Raw genomic sequence first — 14,317 nt, forward strand, 5'->3', positions numbered from 1 at the left:
GAGTAATTTTTAATTGGTAAAGTTTTTGAAATAATTAATTCAACCCCCCCTTCTTAATTATTCTGAGGTCACTCGATCCAACAGATGACATCAATAGTACCAATTTTATTGTTCTATAATAAAAAGAAGAAGATTACACATGAAATTCCTAAAACAAACATAGCCAAGACCATACAAAACAAACATAAACGAGAAAGTTACTACTCGAACATATTGTTGGAGCATTATTTATCACACTTCATGGTATGTTATTGCACGCACGAAATACATACTTCTTAGCGTGAGGTCAATTCTCTTTTGGAAACACTTATGTCACATATTAACAACATATGGGCATACAATGCAAATTTGTGAATACCAAAATCATTGACAACCTAAAATGCAAAAACATTACCTTAACAACATTGTGTAATGTAATAAATAACATTTGGAGTAAGAGGAAATGAACAAAACACAACTGTCTGCACAGTATGCAATTCAATTAGTTCGATAAAAAATAAACTTTATACGACATAGAAAGTAAGAAATTAACAAGAAGAGTAAGAAAGTTACCTCTCGTAGAACTAAGACGGAACCAATAACTATATATTGACCAAAATCTTTATCTTGTATGATTGTCTGCCGCAAAGTGGCATCAATAGTCCTTGTACTCCGTTGTGGAGGTACATTGTGCGTTCATGCACATTGTTGTTGATGATGATGTGCTTCGAGGTCTCTGTTCAACATGCCACCTGGACCATTGTTGTTGGGTTGTGGAATTATGTTCCTTGGTTGTACCGAATTAATATGGTACCATTAAAGGTATTTAGGGGTGTGATGTAGAAGTCCTTGCATAGGTTGTCCTATCAAGACTCTTGTTTTTCATTCCAAAACTTTATCCACCTAGCATGTCTTTCTTCCTAGTTTTCATTAGTCTGTCCCTGCATGTCCACCTTGTATAATTTACCTAAGTTTTTTGGTGGTTTCGGTACATCATGGTGTAAACCAAATTGGAGCTTCACCCAATTTGTCTGTTTCCAGACAATCATTGCACAATGAACCAATACAATGCATGCAATCCATATGTGTGAATCGTTAAATGTTTGTGGTGGAATTATTTGGACATAAGGAAGATATGGCATCCAAAGAAAATATAATATTAAATAATATTATTACAATGTATGAAACTTTATTAAGTTCTATAATATTGATTTATACCTAATTGTCATATATTATACTTGATCATGCATCATGTCATCAATTCTTGCTTTGAAACCAATAACATCAGAAGTACTAGTGGATACATTGGTTGTCTGTTGCATTGTTCACGGCCACGAATGGAATATGATACGATTCCTAGGATTGTAACAATGATGTATACCCACCCATGCATTTAGCATCAACTTTTGTTGCCCGACACATTTCTCTATAGGGGGTAGCTAAACAAGTGGAGCCCTAACTATATCTACCTGCATGCCTAAGAATTGTTAACAAAGTTAAACACATTAGGTGAAATTTGTTACCTATTTTATCAGGCATCAATACCCCCCAAATCAATCCAAGAATGTATGCTTTGCAATGAGTTTCTAATTGTTGTGGTAAAGGTGGCTTGTTGTCACACAACCATTTTAGTTTGATTGTCGAGCCTACTATTGCATCATCTTTTGGTGGAACAACACCTAAATAAGTATGACACATGTCTTTCCAGTCAAAATAAATTGGTCTAGTCATTGGTTTTATATCCACACACAGTCTTAGCTAAAGTGCCACATCTTCTAACATTATTGTATATTCACCCATTGGAAGGTGGAAAGTGTGTGTTCTAGGTCTCCATCTTTCAACAAGTCTGATTACAAAATGGTGATCAATCTTGAAGTGCCTGAGTTTTGCTACTTGAGTAAAGCCAACTTCCTCTAACAATGGTTCTATTAACATACCATGCTATTTATATGCGTAAATCTATGTTTGTGTTGTTCCCATAGCAACATTGAAGATTAACAACAATATTATGTTTTAAAATTATATAAATAAACATAACGAAAACATACACTTTTAACATACCATGCTATGTATATGTGCAAATCTATGTTTGTGTTGTTCTCATAGAAACATTGAAGACTCCATTTATTTTGTAACACAACAAACACAAATCGATTGAAAAGGATAATTGTTTTACTCGGTGAGGAAATTGTATGTGTATGTTGTTGCATCTTACTATGAGTATTTATACTTGTGTTGCAACCTACATCATGGCAATGTTAATCATTTAAAAATGAAAAGTGCAATTCTCATTGTCCTTTAACTATTGCACAGAAAACTATATTTGAATGTGATCTTAATCACACATTAATAGTTCTACTGATGCAAATCAATGCGATCCAACCCATTCAATTTGTCGATGCAATCTGAGCCATTAATTATTTTTTTTAACAAGAATGACTACACACTGACATATGGTCCACATCACATGCATGATAATGTGGTTACTATTAATGCTTTAGGAATCATTGAATTGTCCTTTTATGCAAAATAATGAGTCACAACTCTCTACCAGATTCCCTTATGCATGAACAAAGTCTGCAAAAATGTCGATGTAATATATGCCCTTGATGGTGCCAATGCAATCTCAACACTTTATTTTTACACAAAATCCTATGTCTTGATTTGTTCATTCATGTATGCCTACATATAGGTCATCTATCTTATTTTCCTTCAGAAGATTACTGTTGAAAGAGTTAAATCAATAAGCGAAAAGTTAATCATGAGTTTGTCTGATGTGCCATCATTTTCTTCTATTTTCTAAACCCTTTTTGCACCATTTCAATTATTGATTGGTCTTAATTGTCAATTAATTAGGCAGTTTTATTATTTGGGCTCATTTAGCTAATTTGATGTTTTTAATCTAATTTCAGGAATTAATGAAACATTGGGCTTAATCCGGATTTTGGTTGTGGACTTGAAGAGGGCAAATAAAGCAGCGCTTACCTTAGTTAATTTCTAATTAGGAAATTTCGCAATTTTATTTTATGTTGTTCAGTGTTTATTTCGTTTTGGGCCAGAGTATTGTAATAGGGCCCAGTGACTCTGAGTGACTCTTTTTAAATAGCTGCCTTGGGATTCGTGCAGGACATTCGATTCTGTTATGCTATTCATTATTCAGAGTTTTGTTTTAGGGTTTTCGTTTTTCTGTTTTGACGTTTCTGAGTTCGTAATGCAATTTTACGTTTTCTGCCTCTAATTACGAGTTCATTCTTACTTCTTCTTCTACTTTCATTTACGTTTCTGTTCATTTACGTTCTTGTTCATTTACGTTTCTGCTTCATGTTTCATTTGCGTTTTCTGTTTGAATCCATGGAAGACTAGATTTTCTGGTGTTGTTTCCTTTTGAGGACGAAGCCCAACTCTCTTTGAGGTTTCGTTTGTAATGTGGTTTCCTGGCAGTTTTCCCTTCACCAGTTATCCCAATTTCGTGAATATTAATCAGTGCATGCTTCGTGTTCGATTAATTGCCTCTGAGCCTAACTTGCGTTCATGCTTAATGGACGAAGGGCTAACTGGTGTATGTGGTGCCTAATCACGTATTGAAAACCCTAAGTTGATTTTCGCTTAGTAAATTGAAATAGGGTTGGATTAAGTGGTTGACTGTTAGGGACGAATTCTCCATAACCCAGGATAAGAGAGTGGCTTCTGAATCAGAGGAAACAACCCGTTTTTAGTATTAGTAGTTTCGTATTCCATTTTATTTGTTCTGCTCTTTAATTACCAAACAACCAAACCCCCCCCCCCCATCGTTACTGTTACTGCAAGTATATTATGAACATTTGGCTTGTCACTGCTCGTTGGGAAACGACCTAGGATCACTTCCTAGTTACTGCATTTTCATGTTTATTTGATTCGGGTACGACCTCGATCATTGTCACATATATTTGTTGTTGTCTACTACAATGGGGAGGTCAGAGAAATTGAGCATGGGTCACAATTTTTATTCTATTACCCATATTATACAAAGTTAATTGAAATTACTCAATGTATGACATTACATGATTTGAAGTAAGCCATACAACATAAGCTCAATCAAGGCGAAGGAAAAATAGTAAGTAAGATCCTTTTTTGATGGCTGATAGCATATGTCGGTAAAATATTTCATTATACAACTTGTAAACTTCAAGAAGACAATGACGTCATAACAATGTTCCATGCACTCTGCTAATTTCCAAACATAGTCATGGTTGTTGTAAGACGATTTGTCACAACAACTTGACCGAAGTCTAAACCCGGGAGAAGTTGAAAATGTTAACAACGTCTATGAGTATAAAAAGAAAAATATTACTATTGGTGTGGGTATGCCTTTCTTTACTTTTAGCATGCTTAAGATATGCTTAACTTTTAATGGATGAAGTGTTTTTTTTTTTTTTAGTTTAAGACTATGTTTGTATTTAAGATTATGTTTAATTTGTAATGGATGAACTAATTTTTTGTTTTAAATTTAAGACTATGTTTGTATTTAGTGTCATGTTCATAATGGATTAATTCGCAATGCATAGTAATTTCATGTTGAACTGCTAATCATATTTGATATAAGTATCAAAAAATCTAAAATAAATGAAAAGAATATGTAAAAATTAGAAGAACACCGTAAAAAGTTCTGTAAACACATTTCTGATTTTTTTTATAAAAAAAATCATGATTTTTAAAACCATCAAATTAAAAAAAAAAAAATCACACTTAGTTGAAGCCAATAAGAGATAGTCACTAGTTAAATGATCAAAATGCCCCCACACAAAAAGTCATAGTTGTTGATTAAAGTTGTTAGGTAAAATGAATCCAATTACCATGAGTCATTGTATTCTACCCATGTGCAAAAAAAAAGAGAGACCATTAAATTGTCTATTGAAATTTTCTTTAAATTTAAAATATTTTTTAAAAATTGAAAAATTTCCCCTTTTTTTGATATTTTTACTCAAAAATTTATTTTATATTTAACTTTAAAATTCGAAGGCATCATCACTGGGCTCATAATTTGATATATTTTATATTGTTAAGGTGAATTAAATTTAAAGTCTTACTCAAAACATAAATAAACCAGACAAGCAAGCACACCATTTGCATGCACAAAAAATAATTTATTAAATAACCATAGGAGAAAAATATAGATAAATGTGTATGGAAACAAAAATATTAAATTAGAAATAATATGTTCATCAATATACAATAAGAAAAATAATTACTCTAGACCAGAAATAAAAAAACCACCTTAGTTGTGTAATTTAAAAGAAGAGGATAATTAGAGAAAGATGGATGGTTAATTAACCGTATGTTGGTAGTGGTATGTTAGGGGAAATATACTAAAAAATAAGAAATGGTTAATTAACTACATCTGGGTAAATGTATAAATAGGAATAAACAACACTTGCAATGAGGTATATAGAAAAAAAAAAAAAGTATAAATATGAAGCGAGAGAGTGTGACAATTGCAGGAAATTTTATTTTACAAAAAATCCATTAAATTTTTGTATGAATAAAAATAATTTTTAGCACTAATATTTTAGAATTGATATTATTCCTATACCAAGTGAGACACTCACTTCCTCCTTCTCGGCTTATGCCCTTCTAAGTATCACCTCTCTTTTGCAAGTTGCACCTCTCCTCTTTCTTGCTTGTGGTTGTACCAAATAACCACAAATATATTTTTATTTTTTTAAAATTATTAATTGAATCCATGGATCGATCTATTTATTCAAGAGCTTGAAGGTCTGGATGCGAACTTAAAAAAAAAAAAATCACTTATTTTGTAGAACAAATTCATCTAATTCACTTAAAAAGTGGATTTTACAGGCCTTAAAAACGGATCGGACCGTCCCGTATATAAACCCCTAATTTTAATATAAGAAAATGTGATAGCACCTTGGTTTGTTTGGGTTAGTTTAATTTATTGATTTTCTCTTTTTTGGTAAGGCAGTTGAATCAGGAGCAACTAACCAAACCACCCCAATTTCCAACCACAACACGGAATGTTCAGCCATCGCAAAACGGAAAAAATGGAAGGCGAGTGAAGACACAGAGAGAGACAGAGAGAGACAGAGAAACAAAGAAAAGAAGAGAGAGAGAGAGAGAGAGAGAGAGAGAGTAAGGCATGGCTGGGTTACTGGCATGGGCGGTAGGAGGTGGCGGAGGAAAAGAAGCGGAGGACGACGGCATCATCCCAATCCTGTTTTCTGCAGATCAGCAAAAGTACGTCAACGAACTCGATCAGAAGGCGAGCTCTCTCCGGCGTTGGATCCATGATCTACGGCAAAGATTGCCTCCCCAGGACATCTCCCAGAGCCTCCCACACCTCCACGCCCACTCCCTGGCCTCCAACGCCGCCCTCGCCCTCCAATTAAACTCCCACTCCACCACGCGCCAACAGGTACCCACTCTGTCCCTCTGTGTCGTAATTGTGCGATTTATCAGGTAAAGACGTTCCTTTTCTTGTTCATTGATGTGTATAAACAATAATTTCCCCACAAGATTGCTGAACATGACTATCAAATCGATGCCTTGTAGTTCAAATATTCTGTGTTTTTTCATGTATGCCGTGCCTAGTTTACCTTGTTAGTGAACTTTCAGTTAAATATTGGATGAAATCAAGATGGAGGGGCCTAATTGTAAATAGAAGAAAACTTGAGGGATTCAATTCATACAATTGGAACTTGGGACACTTAAATGCAATTGTGGTGCAGGCCCAACTTAGAGAGGTGACGTTGAAGGAAGAGAATGCTGCGTTCGAAAATGCAATATCAGATTGTGAGAATAAAATAAAGGAGAAATTGCAGGAGGCTGATTTACTGAGGGAAAAGTTGAAGGTTAGGATTGTGATTTTTATTGTGAGATTGGTTTTGGTTCAATTGATTTATATATATATATATATATATATATATATATATATATATATATATATATATATATATATATATATATATATTTTTGGATTTATTGGGTTACAGGAGATGGATGAAACTGAGAAGAAACTGAAAGCTGAGGTGGAGAATATGAAGCAGCCAAGTTGGGTATCTGATGGTTGGGAGGAAGAGAAGAAGGCAAATTCTAAAGCTGGATTGGAGGCAGAATCAGCTTTACTAGATGAATTGGAAAAGAAGAAGAAAGATATGGTTTGTTAATCATACAGTTCTCTTTTATGTTCTTAACTGTAACATGTTATCTTATAATAATGGATGAGCAAATAGTGAAGAAACGAAGCAATGACAATCATGCCAATCGTTATTTCCATCATTTCAAGGACCAATATGATTTATGCTATATATTTTAGGAGTTTTACTTAACCACTTACTTATATTGATAGAAAGATTTTTATATTAATAACCCATTAGAAATCACACTGGATAGATATGATTTTCTGTAATTAGTACAGAAGTCCACAACCTTACCATACATGACAATCTATGATTGGGCAACATTTAATTAAATCCACCAAATTAATAACCCTTATTTCATTTCAGAGTTCAATGGAGAATGCTGTACATGAGTTGGAGAAGAAATGGGCACAAGTTCAGGAAAATGCACTTAAACAGCCTTCCCCTGGTATTATATCTTTTTTTTTTTTGTTAAAATAGATTTTTCGAAAGAAAAGATCAAAGTATAAATTAGGGATCCCTTTCCCTGAAAGTGGGGGTGGGGCATTGATTACTGGGCCAGGTTGCACAGGTAGTTACCAGTTATGCTGCTTTCAGTGCTTTGAACTGTAAAGGAATAATGATAGTTATTAATACCTGGATTATGTCAATATCTTCTTATATGGTGTTTTTCTGAATGATATTTTTTAATCTGAAAGCGTGAACTGTCTTTTTTGTTCCTTTTTATTCCTTGCACTTTGTTTATTTATGTTGCTTTCTCACTTCAGGCGATGTATATTTTTGTATATTCTGTGTGCATAGGTCGTGTGGCATTTGAAGCCATTCAATTGATCACACTGAGGAACGATACCATAAACTTATTTCTAGTAGGAAATGATGCTAACTAGAATTATGCATGCAGAGCACCAAGCTCTTGTATAGTTAAATTTGAGTCCATTTTGATGATTCCATAAAAAACTCAACATAGGTCTGGGTTAGGTCATTTCTTGTATGTCAGTGTGTTTCAATATGAGTTTTGGGAACTTTGATACATTCATAACAAATTTCTACTAATATGGTTGTATCCTGCCATTGCATTGCTGATGTACGAATAATTTCAAAATGCTGATACAAAAATATAATTGGAATTTTTATTTAGTATTTCTGTACTGGACATGCCAAGAGACTAGGTTGTTCTTTTGGTTTGATGTATTTTCTTTTTCTTGCCTCTGTTGTTTTGACAATAGCTTTAGGAATTTAACTGATGGTCATGTTTGTATTTTTTTTAAATGATTAAATGATTTCTCTCATCATAAAGGAAATAAAAAAAGAACCTAGTTGGGGAGACTTTACTCTTGCTTCATTTCTATATAACATTGGATACTATTTCATGCTTTTAGAAATCCATGTAGCTTATTGGGCCTAAATATAATTTTCTTTACTGTTTTTGTTGCGTTAATTCTCCCAGAAATTTTGTACACTCAAGCATCTTGCATAATGCACATATTGCTTTAGCTTTAAAACATTTGTGTTCTGCAGGGCAAAGGGAGAAGACATTGGATAAACACCTGCATGGTCTAATTGAGCAACTAGCAGTTAAACAGGTCCCTTTTACACTTCATAGTATATGATCTAGTGCTCAACATATTGGATACTGTTTGCGTTTTCAAAACTGTTTAATTCCCCTCCCTCTCTTTCTCTTTTACAAAAAGAAAATAAAAAGAAAAAATAAAAATTGACAGTGGCCAGTTAATAACTGTTTGATTGATCATTTGCATGTGAAAGAGTTTAACAAACTGCCTTACTCCCTTAACTTTCAGGCACAAGCTGAGGGCTTACTTGGTGAAATTCATCTGAAAGAAATGGAGCTCGAAAGATTGAATGGGCTATGGCGACGAACGGAGAGTAGCAATTCAGAGGCGAACACTGCTGCTAGGAATCGTTTCAGTAAAGGCTCCTCTGATAAGTTACATAGTTTGTCAGATTACGAAGGTCATCAGAGGCTTCCTTATCATTCTGCTGGCCGAACTGAAAGCCAGCAGAGGCTTATGCTACTCAGGTCGGCGTTCGTGCTCTATATTTTAGCTTTACATATACTGGTATTTATCAGGTTATCTTTTTAACAAGCATTGACACATGAAGATGACATGTTAATTTTTACCGCGCATGTTTGAATCTTTATTTGTACTCATTAAATATCCATTGCAAATATATACAGAAGTCTGTAAAAATATTTTTTGTTTTTTTCATTCATGCTTTGAAGTTTGATCAAAATGTAGCATCTATGCGTACAGTTACAGTTGAAAGAGAGATAAGTACAAGAAAATGCAGTTTTTGCAGCCGAATATGTTCAGAATATAAAGATGAACATATGATATGATAGCTGAAGTAAACTAGATTTAATTTGATTGCACTGTTGTCAAAGATGGCATTCCAAAAAGAACTAGTTCAAGTGATTGCTACCGAGTGGCTAAAATCTGACTAAGATTACTCTGCATAAACATTCAAATTATTTTCTTGAAGCTCAGGTCTTATGAAAATTAGAACGGTTAAAATTTAGTTCACATTAAGCAATAAATAGATCATTTTATCCTTTTTCTTTTAAAATAATTATTTACCGATTGATATCTAGTGATCTTTGGGTTAAGTGATTTTCACCTGAAAATTCTAGTTTGAAGTGATTATTTGGATTCCATGAAACTGCAATTTGGCTTATATTCTTCCTCAAAAATCTGAAACTTATTATTGAGAGTTTGCACATAAATTTTCAAAGGTGTTGTAATTGTTAAAGAAAATAAATTAGTATCCATTCATAATTAGAAATTACATCCTACTATTATTTAAAGGGGATTTTTGTAAAGGTAGAAGCGTCCCAATCTCACCGATTGTTCAATATCAATATTGATCTCCACTAACAAAGCAAATACTTGTGTTAAAATCACTGTTGGGCTACTACTAGAGCCTTTCTTACTTGCTATTATGACACTTAGTCGCGAATATTGAACTTCAATAAAAGAAAAGATTTGTATCCGAAAATACCTTTGGATATACTCCTAGGGGTTTTGCACCATGCGTGACTGCTATGAGTACATTTTTTTTTTCTTCTAGGAATACATTCTATATTTAATTATCTAGATAAGATCAATAGACTCAAGGAACCCTGTCGGTGCCCCCATTGCCTCACCTCCCCTATGTGCCAGTACAGGTTAAAAAGTACAATATACTTGCTACTTTCCAAACCCAACAAATAAACAGTGACAAATGTCGGATCTTTAATATTATCGCATGTGGAAAATTTAATGCATTGCTTTTCGATTTACATATCTTGTTCTTCTCACTTCTTTCTTTAATTTCCAGTCTTTAAATTTGTGAATTTACGTTTCTAGCAGTTTTTATTTGTTTCCAAAATTATAAGTTTTGTCCTTAAAAAATAGTTTTATTGTACATTTACATTTCAAGTACTTTAAAGAGTCATTCTTTCTTTGTCTCAATTCTTTAATTTCGAATTGCTTTTAAATCATTCTACTTTTTATAGTTTTTTTTTTAAATCGCTTTGAATTTAATTGGTTTCCTTTAAACTTTTAAACATAGCTTTTTAATTTTTTATATTTACAAAATTTACATGCTTTAATTTTGGAATTTAATAACTATAGATTGATAATGTAAAATTATTCTTTAACTATAAATTATTATTTATATAACTTTTAAGATAGTTATTATAAAAAGACAATAAATTTATTATATATTTATTATATATGATAGATTTGATTGGATATATTTCAAACTATTTTATCATTTTTCTCTTAATTTTGATTGCACTCCTTTCAATTTATATTTCCGATTTCCACAAACATGTTTCTTTTAAACTTTGCAAATTCCTGACTAAGTATGTCAATTTGATCAACTTGACATGCAATTCGATTTACATCAAGACTATATGAAATCTTTATACACAAGTATTCATATTTATTAAAAGCAACTAAATAAAATTAATAATAAGTTCGATTATACAATAACTAAATCAAATTCCTAATCGAAATATTAAATCAATATTCTTGACTCATACAGATGTCACTCAAATGAAAGTTCAAACACTGTTGACTTACTGAAACAAACTGCAAAAAAATTATCTTAATTGTGGTGGTTTTTGTACGGTTGGACAAAATTAGTGATATTTTACAAATGAGATACAAAATTTGTGAAAAAAAAAAGACTTTGGAAAAGAATTTGCAAGATTGTGTAATTTTTACACTTAAAGCTCGATATGTAGGTGATTAATTCTCAATTTAAGATAAAAAAATTTAGTTAATTATGAGATTAATTGTCGATATGAAATTTAATTATATTTAATTTTTGTATCCTCTCTATAAAAGTGTATTTTACAAAGGTTAAATTTAATTATCTTATAATTTAACATACGTTATTAACTTAATTACACTAGTTAGCTAGTAGTAAATTCTATCTAACAACATTAATGTTTGTACTGAAATCACTGTCGGACTCGTACCAGAGCCTTTAAAACTTTCAATTATGATACTCGTACAACTGAGCTTCATGGCCGTGAACATTGCCCCACTTAAGATTTCATAGTGCGTGACAGCTAATCAAACAGATTGTATCCACAAAAATACCTTTGGATATACATTCTATATGAGCAGATAAATACATTCATATTTCAGAGTGCCATTTCCACATTCCCTCCCCTTTGTGCAAATACATGTTAAAATATACAAATATTCTTTGTTGTGAACCCAAAAAAAAAAAAAAGCAATAAACAATCTCCCCCACATGGTTAACAATATACTCCACATGGTTAGCATGGTAATTAAATCCGATGCTCTTAAAAAACTTTCTCTAGCTTAGAACTAAAAAATGCATCACTTCCCATAATATCCAACATATAGAGCAAAAACTCATTCCATGTGTCAACAGGCCCTGGCAAGCACCAATGAACACAGTCATTCAATGTCACATTTTTGTCCTTGGCATGTCCATAGTTGTTAGGGTGTCCATCAGGCCTAAGCAACATAATTTCAGTAGTGTTCATCATTAGAAACTCCAACCCTCTCTTTGTGGCCACCCTTTGTGCCTCTCTAAACTCCTCCACTTGTGTCACATACATCTCTAGAATGTACTCAACTGCCCCATCCTCAAGCCTCATTTCTTGCTTGGTGAATGGCATAGTCCTCACACACTTCCCACCCTTGTTCCAATCACCATTCTCAAAGTGTGCTGGTGAGAATGTCCTTAAAAATGTGACCCCTTTGTAATTTTCAAGGCTATTGAGTGCCCTAAATGCTGTCCTGAATGCCTTCTTGTATCCATAGAGGTGTGTGAGGTCTGTCACATTGTCCATCCCACACTTGTTGCATCCAACAAGCTTACCCTTTTCATAGAACAATAGTGGCCTGAAGAACCATTGCCCTGATGAGATTATAACTATGTCAAAGTTTTCAACCTGGCTTGTCCATGCTTCATCTGCCTCATCCACATACAACTTCATGATGCTGTTGTAGGTGTGGCCTCTGGGGTCAGCATCACTGGATCTCACAAAATATGGAGACCATAGATTTCCAAGGGTGAAATTGTAATCATGGTAGAAATAACGTTTGAAGTATACCACATCAGAAGAATATTTATGAGAAACATCCTCAGGTTCAGACACCTGAAAGAGTAAAACCACACCATATGAGCATGTTTTAGGATTGTTATCTTTTTTAACATAACCAAGGTTTTAAAAAACGGTTCACAACCGTGATTTCAATTGTAACATAAGGATTTTGCGGTATGGCCAAATTAGTCTACAATTTCCCGCAACATCAAGGATTGTGATGAAACTGCAACCGCGACCCAATTTAAAAACATGAACATAAGCATGCAAAGCAGCTCATTAACAAAAATTTTCTAGCATAAATACAAAAGTAGTGAATGATGTATCAAGAATTGAGACAATGGGGTTGATTGAGTGGTATAATGCAATTATGCAAGGATGGAACTATATGATAAAAACTTTTTATCTTCTATTCTCTTCCAAAAGCCAGAAAAAAAAAAGGTATGAGTTTGTTTTCTTACATGACTTAGGAGGCACAACAAAGACTGCATCTGGTTTCTCCCCACTGAGTCTCCAACAAATGCCATTTTCTTTCCTCTCACAAGATTTAAGAATTGAGTTGCATTGAAGAATGGAAGCTCACATTCATCAGGTTTCCACCTCCAATGGAGGTACTCTCTATCAGGCCTCCCAAACTTCAAGCAGTTTTGTTGGTCTATTATCCAATGGCATGTTTCATTGCTGTAGTAAGGTGCTTCAGGATTATGCACCCATCTTCCAGAAAAGATGTTACATTGTTTTACTTCTGTGTTGTTGTTCAAACTGCTGCTTACACTTACAGAAGATATCTCTGGAGTTGATTCATGAGAGCTTCTCATGAGAGAAAGAGGGAGCATGATGAGAAGAAGAGTGAAGGGTACCAGGAAAACACTTTTGGCTGTGGCTCTTGTGTACTTCCCATTGAGAACCTCATTGGCCCGAAACTTCATTGTCATTGCTGAGTTATGTTCTGAAACAAAGGCTTTACTGAATGGCTCATATAAATATGAACTTTATTCTAATGTTTGGTTAGGATAAACTTTTCAAGTTTTAATTCAGTTTTAATTCAGTTTTAAACTAAACTTATTCAAGGTCTTCCTTGTCGTAGTTAAATCATCTTCATTAGCTCATGATATGTACTAGTGTGGTTAAAGTGTCATTATTCATTAATGATATTTTGACCGGTACATACATAGTGAGGATAAAAAACAAAAGTCATATTTCCACTTTCTTGCTTTCTTTCTTTTTTTTTCTATGTTCACCTTTAATGCTTTGGTTGTACAAAGTGGCAATTGCTTCTTTTCTAAACCAGTGGCTATAGAACAATCTGGCTTCTGTTCTGCTTCTAGATTTTCATAAACAATGTTCCTTATTCATGCTTATGCACATCTTTTAATATGTACACACCAGGACAAAGAACCTTTGAGGATGCTAGCCAATTCATAAGAAATCAAGTCTGACTAATAAAACATGACAAAAACAACAAAAATTAAAAATTAAAATAAAATTGGTGTTAGAAACAACCAAAGGGAATCCAAGAATATAGGCCCCTTTTGCACTCATTGTTTAGTAGCATTTGTCAGTTCCTTTGGAGGAGTGAGAGAACCAAAACAAAAGGAAGAAGCTAAAACTGGTA

At 33.4% G+C, this 14,317-nt stretch overlaps 2 protein-coding genes across 2 annotated transcripts; one reads left to right on the forward strand and one right to left on the reverse strand.

Annotated features, from left to right (window-relative positions):
- The first annotated feature begins 5,750 nt into the window (after positions 1 to 5,750).
- LOC114400435 lies at positions 5,751 to 9,436 on the forward strand. The gene is made up of 6 exons (XM_028362875.1): positions 5,751 to 6,388; positions 6,702 to 6,824; positions 6,966 to 7,130; positions 7,479 to 7,560; positions 8,631 to 8,695; positions 8,912 to 9,436. Exons 1-6 carry the CDS (start codon positions 6,113 to 6,115, stop codon positions 9,212 to 9,214), a joined length of 1,014 nt encoding a protein of 337 aa, XP_028218676.1. The 5' UTR covers positions 5,751 to 6,112; the 3' UTR covers positions 9,215 to 9,436.
- Positions 9,437 to 11,704: 2,268 nt separating this feature from the next.
- Positions 11,705 to 13,750, reverse strand: LOC114400791 (protein trichome birefringence-like 19). Its single transcript, XM_028363426.1, has 2 exons — positions 13,164 to 13,750; positions 11,705 to 12,756 (listed from the first exon to the last, which is right to left on the reverse strand). Exons 1-2 carry the CDS (start codon positions 13,635 to 13,637, stop codon positions 11,932 to 11,934), a joined length of 1,299 nt encoding a protein of 432 aa, XP_028219227.1. The 5' UTR covers positions 13,638 to 13,750; the 3' UTR covers positions 11,705 to 11,931.
- Between the last annotated feature and the right edge of the window lie 567 nt (positions 13,751 to 14,317).

The sequence above is a fragment of the Glycine soja genome, chromosome 19 (genome assembly GCF_004193775.1).
Source record: "Glycine soja cultivar W05 chromosome 19, ASM419377v2, whole genome shotgun sequence".
NCBI lineage: Eukaryota > Viridiplantae > Streptophyta > Magnoliopsida > Fabales > Fabaceae > Glycine > Glycine soja.